This window comes from Gigantopelta aegis, chromosome 7 (assembly GCF_016097555.1).
Source record: "Gigantopelta aegis isolate Gae_Host chromosome 7, Gae_host_genome, whole genome shotgun sequence".
In the NCBI taxonomy this organism is placed as follows: domain Eukaryota; kingdom Metazoa; phylum Mollusca; class Gastropoda; order Neomphalida; family Peltospiridae; genus Gigantopelta; species Gigantopelta aegis.
Genome location: NC_054705.1, coordinates 26,433,953 through 26,446,150, shown reverse-complemented (window position 1 = coordinate 26,446,150; position 12,198 = coordinate 26,433,953). Strand labels below are relative to the sequence as shown.

Here is a 12,198-nt window from a genome sequence, read left to right as displayed (position 1 = left end):
TGACATTAATATTCGAGTACTACAGTATCTGACATTAATATTAGAGTACTACAGTATCTGACATTAATATTGGAGTACTATAATATTTGACATTAATATTGGAGTACTACAGTATCTGACATTAATATTAGAGTACTACAGTATTTGACATTAACAGTATCTGACATTAATATTGGAGTACTACAGTATCTGACATTAATATTGGAGTACTACAGTATCTGACATTAATATTGGAGTACTACAGTATCTGACATTAATATTGGAGTACTACAGTATCTGACATTAATATTAGAGTACTACAGTATCTGACATTAATATTGGAGTACTACAGTATCTGACATTAATATTGGAGTACTACAGTATCTGACATTAATATTGGAGTACTACAGTATTTGACATTAAGGAATATTAGAATACTACAGTATTTGACATTAAGGAATATTAGAATACTACAATATTTTACATCAAGGAATATTAGAACACTAGTATTTGACATTAAGGAATATTTGAATACTTCAATATTTGACGTGAAGGAATATTAGAGTACAACAATATTTGACATTAAGGAATATTAGAATACTACAATATTTGGCGATAAGGAATATTAGAGTACTACAATATTTGACATTAAGGAATATTAGAATACTACAATATTTTACATCAAGGAATATTAGAATACTACAATATTTGACATTAAGGAATATTAGAATACTACAATATTTGACGATAAGGAATATTAGAATACTACAATATTTGACATTAAGGAATATTAGAATACTACAATATTTGACATTAAGGAATATTAGAATACTACAATATTTGACATTAAGGAATATTAGAATACTACAATATTTGACGATAAGGAATATTAGAATACTACAATATTTGACATTAAGGAATATTAGAATACTACAATATTTGACGATAAGGAATACTACAATATTTGACATTAAGGAATATTAGAGTACTACAGTATTTGACATTAAGGAATATTAGAGTACTACAATATTTTACATCAAGGAATATTTGAGTACTACAAAAAAATTGAATTCTGATCAAATTTACAGTCAAAATCAGCTATTGATTCCTCAAATTACCAAGACACTTCACCATTGTTGTCAAATGAGAATACTGGCAAAAACCATTTTGTCAATTCAAAATTCCCAGGTATTTTCCATTGAAAAACTAAAAACTAACTCCACCAATCTCCATTAATCTATTCCCTGTTGTTTTATTATTATTTCTGGTCAGTGCCATGTGCAAAGTGGCAGGAAATATGAATTTGGGGAATGCACTGTATGCAGTGCATGGACTTGAGTGATGACTGGTGAGATATCTTGCCAGTTAGAAGGTTAAGAAATATTTGAGCGCCAGCTTAAAATGTTAAACTTTGATATGACGTTAAAAATATCAAAGTACTAGCTTAATGTTAAACTCATATTGGTATTGTGGAATATCTGGTATTTTATATTAGCTTAATAGGAGAAACTTCTAATACATTGAAGAATATTTATGTACTAGCGTAACAAGTAAACTTACAAGTAACATTGAGAAATATCTGAGTGCTAGCCTTCCCGAGCATGTTTCGTCCAGTACACGAATAAGTTCCTTCATCAGATTCCTGTAGGTCAGTTATCTTCAAAATGCGTCTTCGAGTTGGGTCTTCCCACTTGAATTTATTGTTTTCTTGAATCTCCTTCTTGGAATTGTCATACCATTTGATGTTACTTCCTATGGGAACTGGACTGAAATGTAAAGTGTTCCAGGTAACAATTGATGAAGACGAATGTTTGTTTAATGACAACTCAGCACATTTTCAGCTACAGCTGTTGGTATCTCACAGACAGCTAATTTCATTTAGTTGAGTTAGGGTTAGGGTCATAACCCAGTTACATTGTAAAAGGTTAAGCTGTCTGTATTTCATTTCATGGGACAGGTCAAATAAATGTTTTTAACAAACCTAAACATGATTTTAAAAATCTTCTAAAACCAGCAAGAAACATGCCTGGATAGTGCTAAAGAGGGGTCAATATTTTAAAAAATTCTTCAGTTTCCACACGCGATACATCTGATTCAAGTTAACATTTGTTTTGTTTAATGACACCAATAGAGCACACTGATTTATTAATCATCGGCTATTGGATGTCAAACATATGGTAATTTTTACATATAGTCTTAGAGAGAAAACCAGCTACATTTTCCATTAGTAGCAAGGGATCTTTTATATGCACAATCCCATAGACAGGATAGCACATACCATGGCCTTTGATATACCTATTTTGGTACACTGTCTGGAACGAGAAATAGCCCAATGGGCCACCAACAGGGATCGATCCTAGACTGACCACACATCAGGCGTGTGCTTTACCACTTAGTTACATCCCACCCATGCTGATTCAAAGTCCCTCCCCTCGTTTGACATACCGATTACAGCCTGCTGTACTTACTATCCACTGAAGGTGCACTCGAGTTCAATTGTACTTCGGATCTTGCCAAGGGCACCCGATGTTTGATAGACAATTACTGGCTTCGACTGAGGGATTATTCCACCCGCTGAAATGGAAAAAAAACCCCACAAATGTCTGAGTATGAAAAGCTGAGAACATTGTTTAATCAGCAGCTATTAGGAAAGACAAACGATGTTTCATTTATTAGGAAAGGAAAGAAATGTTCATTTAAGACCACCCAACCAATTTGAAGTTGGGGTTATTTCTTCAGTGTGACACTTAGATTAAAAAAAAAAAAAAAATGAAAGTATTGCTCAAGCAACACATGTCCCTTACCAGACCTAACAAATTTGCATGTCCTCTGTGATGTGATATACTAGTAGTGATGTGATATACTAGTAATTTAATATACTAGTAGTGGTGTGATATACTAGTAGTGATGTGATATACTAGTAATTTAATATATACTACTCAAAAGAATTTAAGGGTCAGACGATATTTTCGACATTATTTTCTGAATGTCAATCAATTATATTAGCTAGACGAAAGTGGGTCTAAGCAACCCATAAATGAATTAAAATCCACTGTCATTGACACTATCGACTAGTTCTAATGGCGAAAACATGCTTACATTTGCACGTAAATTAGGACGAAAGCGAAAGGTCTGCTAAGTGCCCATAACTTGCTTTTTCACAAAGCTCTTCATTTGCACGCTTTGCATGTGTATTCCATGTTCCCAATGCTGAATTTCCGTATAATTGGAGCTTGCATTCGTGTACGGTGCACACTCCAAATTCGACGTTGGTACGACGTCAACTGACTATCGAAGATCGAGGAAGGGCTATTGCTTGGCTTCAGGATGGCAATACGCAAAGAAATGTTGCTCTGAGACTTGGTGTCAGTCAGAGTGTCGTTGGCCGACTGTGGCAACGGTACCAAGCAACGAATTCTGTTTGAAATTGTCCACGTTCGGGAAGACCCCGAAGCACTACAAATAGAGAGGACCGCTACATCACCAATATGGCTCTACGTCAACGCACAACCACTGCACGCCGATTACGTGACAATCTGCGGACTGCGACTGGAACTCGAGTGTCTGATCAAACCATACGCAATCGTCTGAGAGCCAATAATCTACGCTGCCATCGCCAGGCTGTTCGATCACCACTCCTACCACGTCACAGAACGGCCAGACGTCACTGGTGCACGCTTCATCTGCGGTGGCAACGTGTTCAGTGGGGTCGAGTGATGTTCACTGATGAGTCCAGGTTTAGTCTCCAGTTCAACGACGGTCGGGTTCATGTCTACAGACGTCCTGGGGAGCGCTTCGCTGACGTTAACCTTAGACATAGTCACCGGTTCGGTGGTGGCAGCGTCATGGTGTGGGGCGGCATCTCTATCCACCACAGGACCCCCCTCTATGTGGTGGATGGCAATCTGAATGGAATCCGCTATCTGAATGAGATTATCCGGCCGTTGGTTCTCCCAGGCCTTCAGCAGATTGGCGGCGGGGCAGTTCTGCAGGATGACAATGCCAGACCCCACCGCGCCAGGGTGGTAACGGACCTTCTCAGACAACAAGGTATCGCCAGGATGGATTGGCCAGCATATTCGCCTGACTTGGCCCCAATAGAGCACGCCTGGGACGAATTAGGCAGGAGAGTTCGGGATAACCATGCCCCTCCGGCCAACCTTCATGATCTGGGTCAACTTCTTATGGCAGAGTGGCAGGCCATTCCCCAAGAGTTCTTCAGACGTCTGATCAACAGCATGAGGCAACGATGTGTCGAGTGTATTCGCGCCAGGGGTGGATTCACACACTATTAAACGAATGTTCTAATGTGTAAAATCCATGTTTGACAACCTTCAACTTTGACAGCATGTCATGTGACTTTCTTGTATACAGTGACGTTTATTTGTGTTTTTTTGTAAATATGGAACAATAAATTAAATTTTTGGTGTAGTTTACATCATCAATCTAATACACTCTGAAACTTATTTGGTTATAAATTTTTTACCCTTAAATTCTTTTGAGTAGTATACTAGTAGTGCTGTGATATACTAGTAGTGACGTGATATACTAGTAATTTAATATACTAGTAGCGACGTGATATACTAGTAATTTAATATACTAGTAGTGATGTGATATACTAGTAATTTAACTAGTAGTGATGAGATACAGTAGTAATTTAATATTCTAGTAGTGATGTGATATACTAGTAATTTAATATACCAGCAGTGATGTGATACTAGTAATTTAAAATAAATATTTTGTATAATTTTGTAACATTAAAGCTAATTTTTCTAAAACCTATTACTTTGTACATAACCATTTGTTGTTAAATGGCTAATATATAAATCTTACGTGTGAGCTCTGTCACTTTGAGGATTTTGGGGCCACCCAGGTATATTCTGTCAAGTGGGTGGTTATACAGCGCACATTTGTAGGGCTTGTCTCCCAGGTCATCATCCAGCCGCACAAAAGCAAAATGCAGAGTGCCTGAAAAATAAAAATATGAAAACTAAATTCAATTCAAATATATTTTGACTATATATGTAGCTATACATGTACTAAATGTTACATATCTACTCCTAATCATGTTACATATCTACCTTACTATTGTTAATCATACCATTCCAGTGTGTTGGTTCCGGTACATCAGTAATATAATCTGATGACTAACTGGTTTAGTCAACACCAACCACAGTCTGTTGGCATCAAAAGGGAACTGATGATAAACATATACAATTTAACTTGTAAAACCCCATGTCCACTGCTCGTTAGGGGAGTGTGAAAAACAACCTCCCATGGGCTCCACTACCACTGTCATCATCATTTATGGACAAAGGAGGAGGGCCAAGAAACAAAGACCGACGGGAGTCTTTGGGGGGGGAGAGAGGGAGGGAGGGCGTGTCAAATCAGCCCCTTCTATGTCAATGGACACCACTTCAGTGAAGTCATTCAGTGGGGAGTTTTCCTACTGTATAGATCTGTATCGATTTTCAGTGGAGGTCCCAGTGGGTTAATCATGTTGCCCTCAAGGATGCAAAGAGGAGAAAAGTCAACATTCCTTCAGAATTGTGAGCAATGCTCGGACCGATCATGCATCAGGCGAGTACGACTGGGCTACGTACCATCCATCTGATAGTAAAATGACTTACCTTCAGCATCAATGAACAACCTGTCATCAGTGTGGATCTCGGAACCTCTGTCATCTCGGTACCATTTGAACGTCCCAGGGGGCGTACTGATCGGTGCATTGTCGCACGACAGAGCCGCGTAGTCACCGGGATGTCGCAGAATGGGAGCACTGGGAGTTTTATCACCCCACTTATTAATTTCTGAAATAGATAAAGCAGACCTTGGTCTTTTAAGGTACATGAGTGTGATTGCGCAAGTACAGCACAAATAATTTCAATCTGGCGAGTGTGAAAAATAATGCATGTTACACTTAACGAACAGTGCATGTAAAATAATGTTGTATATTGATTGCCACTATTTATAAAACCTTACGTAGCTTGATAGAAAGACCTGTTTACTAATACCAGAGGGAAAAACATGTAAAATAATGTTGTATATTGATTGCCACTATCTATAAAACCTTACGTAGCTTTTACTAACACCAGAGGGAAAAACATGTAAAATAATGTTGTATATTGATTGCCACTATCTATAAAACCTTACGTAGCTTGATAGAAAGACCTGTTTACTAACACCAGAGGGAAAAACATATAAAATAATGTTGTATATTGATTGCCACTATTTATAAAACCTTACGTAGCTTGATAGAAAGACTTGTTTACTAATACCAGAGGGAAAAACATGTGACGTGAATGGTGGCATCTAGTATGCAACCTTTTAATATATGACTGGTACTTATCTTTGCTATACAAATCGGAAAACACTGGTTTAATAGACATCTTCGAAGAAGTACCAATCTGATCAAAACTCCTTTGCCTAATTAAATTACTATTAATTAGAAACAGTCCACTTTTGCAAGGTAATATATCACAACATCTGATTAGGCCAACTCATTTATACTGTTCATATAGTTTTGGAAACAAAAAGGAATTGAATTAAATAGTGGCTTCTGTAGGCTACACAAATGAACTTGTTACGTACATCTGCGATGTTGGTAAAATTGTCTCGATTAGTTGTGTGGGTTGGTTAATTTTTAGTATGCTTCCATCAGAGAACTGTTCAAGCACACCTGTCATGGGCACAACCTCAGAGTTCTGTCCATGACAGGGAGGTCAATTAGTTCATTTCACACTAACAACTAGACATAGCATCTTTTAAACAAATTCATTTAGTAAAAGAGGTCACTCCTACCTTGAAGATCAGTTATATAGTGTATGAAAGAAAAGAAATTATTAACAACATATCAGCACATTTTAAACTACAGCCATTTGGTTATTTCAACACTTTGTCAAGAGAAAAAAAGTAACATTGTTTCTGCTACAGAGTACTCCCATCTTATTAATAAAGTAAGATTGTTTCTGCTACAGAGTACTCCTATCTTATTAATAAAGTAAGATTGTTTCTGCTACAGAGTACTCCTATCTTATTAATAAAGCAACAAGGGAACTTTTATACGCATTTTCCAAAATACAGGACAGTATATACCATGGTTTTTTGATGCACCAGTCTTGAGCCACTGAACTGTTTCCTGCCTCCATAATATATATATTATACAGACACAGTCACAGAGAAAACTTACTTTGCATTACTAGCTTTATCTCTGGCGATATGGACTTGATGACTTCTTGGTTTATGGTGTTCATTGCGAGACACGTGAAGGCACCCTCCTCACGGGACGTGAAGTTGGGAATCGTCACTGTTCCAGTCACTGGGTCGTACCTAATGAACTGCCCATCCTTCTCAATCTCCTGACCATCCCTCAGCCAGACATATCTACAAAAAACAATGATTTCTGTTTTAATAGAGATATCTCGTCCGACGTCACGCCAATTGACATACTGTACACAGTACATTCACCAATTTATATTTCCTGCCGTTTTGCACACAGCACTTACCAGAAATAATTATAGACCAAGAGGAAATAGATTTAATTGAGAGTATGGCGGCTTTAGTTATTTGTTTTTCAATGGAAAATACCTGGGAATTTTTTTAGTTGAAAAAGTTGTTTTGGGCTAATATTTTCACTTGACAACAATGGCGGAATGATGCAGTCATTTCCAGGATTGTTGATCTTGATAGCTAATTTGACTGTTTTACCAACAACAAAAATCACAAAATATTGGAACTGAATCATAGTTAGTTTAAAAAAGCAATTCTGGTAAAAAAATAAATTATTGGGAATAATGGACATAAATACTGGAAAACTGGCCACAAATGCCTGTAAATAAATGCAACGTTTCCAATTTTTTGCCCGATTTTAATCAACATTAACTAATCTAAAGTATTAAAATTAGGAAAAATAATACTTACCAATTCAAATATAAACTTTATTTTATGTATTTATAAAAAACTGAAGTGAAAATATGTGAGTAAACATTATAAATTTGTACCCCCTGAACATGGTTTTTGTCAAAAATTAATACAGTAGTCAGAAGGTTAATATTATTCAGCAAAATTGAAATGAGGCATATTTGTAATCAGCAGAGATGATAGTTATGTCTATGGTAAATCATCCCTCATCCAGGCATATTTGTAATCAGCAGAGATGATAGTTGTGTCTATGGTAAACCATCCCTCATCCAGGCATATTTGTAATCAGCAGAGATGATAGTTATGTCTATGGTAAATCATCCCTCATCCAGGCATATTTGTAATCAGCAGAGATGATAGTTATGTCTATGGTAAATCATCCCTCATCCAGGCATATTTGTAATCAGCAGAGATGATAGTTATGTCTATGGTAAATCATCCCTCATCCAGGCATATATCTACAGGAAAGAAATGGGTTATGTTGGTAACCCTTTATTCCCTTTTCCCATCATCCTACAAAAATGTTTTTTGAAAATAATTTGATAACAAAAAAGTGTTTTGGAAATAACCAAAAAATTTAATTTTTCTGTGCAATTTAGAAAACAAATGACTCCAAACTAAATGACTTGTAGTAAATTCCATAGTATGGAAAAATGCGTTCCCTGTAAGGACTACATCTATGTCAGTAATTTGTTGTATATTAATGATAAAATAAAATGTAAAAAGTATCATTGCAAACTTACGTTGGTTTTGGGTTTCCCAAAGCCTTGCAGTATATCTCCACCTTGCCAATTACATATCTAGTTTTGTCCGCTTTCGGCTCCTGGATATTTGGTGGACTCACTAAAAACAAAAACAAATGTTACAGCTTAATGCCATCCCAGCACATAAAACAACCAATTTACACCATCAGCAACTATGTGTATTGCTTCAAACTATTTCACATTGTAAAGTTTGTTTTGTTTTTAACGACACCACTAGAGCACGCTGATTTATGAATCATCGGCTATTAGACGTCAAACATTTGTTAATTCTGACTCCTAGTCTTCAGAGGAAACACTCTGCATGTTTCCTAATGCAGCAAGGTATGTTTTATATGCAGCAAGGTATGTTTTATATGCACTTTCCCTGACAGTAAGTCTGTAAGTATAGTTTGCATAACCCATGTTTCATTAGCACATTGAATTTATGACATCATTTGCATGGTCTTGATGGGAGACATAAAAATGAAATGGGTTTTCTGAATTTGGTTTTGTGTAACCCATAAATGGTTTATGCAAATGTTCACTTCTCAGAGGCCTGAAATGCTTGAGACTGCAGCTTTAAGACAAAGATTCTGTCAATTAGTGTGATTACCTATTGGTCCCTGCGATGCTACCAGGCAAAAGCAAACGAAACACGTTAACAGTCTAGTAGTCATGGCTGAGTTATCTCCCCTTTTAACTCACTAATGTCATGCACGTTGCTGAATGCTCATCAACTCTTTGTTTAATACTGTAATCACCTGAAAATATATAAAATACAAATATATTAATTTATACATTAATATATTAATCAAACATATACATAACTGATTTTTTTATATTTCTTTTTTGTTTTGTTTTGTCTTGGTTTGTCTTTTTTGTTTTGTTTTGTCTTGGTTTGTCTTTTTTGTTTTGTTTTGTCTTGGTTTGTCTTTTTTGCTTAAAGGGATGCACAGGCAAGGCTTTTGGATTGGTATGCATATTCAACAATATTTAATGCACATCAGTAAGTGTATTGGTATATTTAATTAATAAAATGGTATAAATTTGACAGTTATTATATATAATGGCCACAGCCATTTTGTTCCATCCCAGTGAAACTGCCCTCTAGCGAGCCAGTGGTTACATAATACTTAACAGTCACATTAGGTATTAGTCTTAGAACTGAAGAAACAAACGTATCGGTATGCTGATATTATAAACAAGAAATTGACTTAATATGTTAGGCTTAGTTATTAAAGGCTAGGAAAGATCTTACAATGGCAGCAAGGGTGATTCAAGCCTGCTTTTATAATATGACACTCAGTAAACAAAACAACAAATGAACAAACAAATGCTTCAAATTATTACAAAACAAACTGAATAATGAATGAACAAAATAATGACATACAAGAATAGTACAGGGAGCGTAGGATATGTACATCTTTGTAATGTAATAATGACATACAAGCATAGTACAGGGAGCCTAGGATATGTACATCTTTATAATGTAATAATGACATACAAGCATAGTACAGGGAGCCTAGGATATGTACATCTTTGTAATGTAATAATGACATACAAGCATAGTACAGGGAGCCTAGGATATGTACATCTTTGTAATGTAATAAAGGAGCATGGGATAAATAAGATTTCATAAGATATTGTAGGGAGTAATAATAGGATAGATAAGATTTCATAAGATATTGTAGGGAGTAATAATAGGATAGATAAGATTTCAATGTATTACATGTATAAGGAAACACTAGAATACTACTTAACATACCACTATTTTAAGAGGTGCATGAAAGCATCTAATAAACAATTTAAGCATTGCTTTTCATTTACATACATATACAAACATTGCCATTATGTTTAAAAGGTATTAAATGAAATACAACTCATTTTTGCTAAATATAATTGTTTTTTTCTCTCTTTTTTTTAACTTCCCATGGTATCAGACCAAACGAAAGATGGATTAATGCTATGTAGCATAAAAATGATATCTAGTGACGGGCGTAGTATTCTCTATCTATCCCATGCTCCCTATAACACATTTAGTTAATCACACACATCAAAATGATATCTAGTGACCGGCATAGTATTCTCTATCTATCCCAAGCTCCCTATAGGGTGTATACTACCAAATCAAATCCCATAGACGACAATAGTAACATATGCGGCTAAAACTCCTACCTGCAGCGTATCAACCGACATAAACGCCACGGATATAAATACTACCACCCCTTACACTTAAAGTGAATCAGAAAAAAATGGGGGTCAAGCTGCTCGTTTCTGAGATAATGGGTAGCGTCTATGACTACCCTAGTTTCGCACAAAATTTGAGTACTTTTTTTTACAGGTACCCCATACATGTTTCAAGCACAAGGCTACTTGACACATTGGTACTAGATGAAATAAAATTACACATTTATTTTACCCAGATGAAACTATTATTTTTTACAACCAACACACTCACATTTATAACCAATCACAGGACTTGTGGTGTTCACTTCTCTATCAAAAGTTCGGTGCACCTCGAACTTTGACCCAGCTGGAAGTTATTTGGTATAGTACTACCTATAACACATTTAGTTAATCACACATCAAAATGATATCTAATGACGGGCGTAGTATTCTCTATCTATCCCACGCTCCCTATAACACATTTAGTTAATCACACACCTAAAAATGATATCTAGTAACAGGCGTAGTATTCTCTATCTATCCCATGCTCCCTATAACACATTTAGTTAATCACACACATAAAAATGATATCTAGTGATGGGCGTAGTATTCTTTATCTATCCCATGTTCCCTATAACACATTTAGTTAATCACACACCTAAAAATTATATCTAGTGACGGGCGTAGTATTCTCTATCTATCGCAATCTCCCTATAACACATTTAGTTAATCACACACCTAAATTTTGCAATATAGCTCAAAAGTAAAACTTGTTTTGCCATTGTTTACACAAAGGATGGTAATCTGACCTGACTATAAATATATGGACATCTCCTATATAAAGAGATTTGTGTGTAAGAGATGTATAAACATGTATAATGATCATCCACGATTAAATGTCATCATTTTCCCATCTCTGCAATGAAACATTAGTCTGGCTAGACTATCTCCATGGCTATGTACAATGTAGAAAGGTAAATGGATGTACACATTTTACTGATTGGTTGCACTGAATGGTTGGATGGTTGACTGGTTGGATGGATGGATGGATGGATGGAATGGTTAATATTATTTGAAAGATAAAAAAAATATTTGAAAGAGATAAAATTATTTTTTAAACTGATACTCACATCTTACTACCAGTGAGTGTTGCTGTCAGTTACTTGACAGTGTAGCTTAAACTACCTGTACAAGTCTTGTACATGGTAATCCACGATTTAGTAATGCAATCTACTTGTAATAAGCTGATTTAGTAGTGCAATCTACTTGTAATAAGCTGATTTAGTAGTGCAATCTACTTGTAATAAGCTGATTTAGTAGTGCAATCTACTTGTAATAAGCTGATTTAGTAGTGCAATCTACTTGTAATAAGCTGATCTACTTGTAATAA

The 12,198-nt window shown here is 35.7% G+C and overlaps 1 protein-coding gene across 4 annotated transcripts in view; it reads right to left on the bottom strand.

Moving 5' to 3' along the window:
* LOC121377606 (contactin-5-like) overlaps positions 1–12,198 on the bottom strand; it is a 69,769-nt gene that overhangs the window by 15,608 nt on the left and 41,963 nt on the right. For all 4 annotated transcript variants that reach the window (XM_041505667.1, XM_041505669.1, XM_041505668.1 and 1 more), the window contains exons 2-8: positions 9,256–9,403; positions 8,643–8,742; positions 7,169–7,362; positions 5,610–5,789; positions 4,813–4,947; positions 2,448–2,553; positions 1,540–1,745 (exon numbers count right to left, since the gene is read on the bottom strand). In XM_041505667.1, coding sequence (XP_041361601.1) covers positions 1,540–1,745; positions 2,448–2,553; positions 4,813–4,947; positions 5,610–5,789; positions 7,169–7,362; positions 8,643–8,742; positions 9,256–9,319 — 985 coding nt within the window. In that variant the 5' untranslated portion in view covers positions 9,320–9,403. The remainder of the gene's footprint in view (positions 1–1,539; positions 1,746–2,447; positions 2,554–4,812; positions 4,948–5,609; positions 5,790–7,168; positions 7,363–8,642; positions 8,743–9,255; positions 9,404–12,198) is intronic.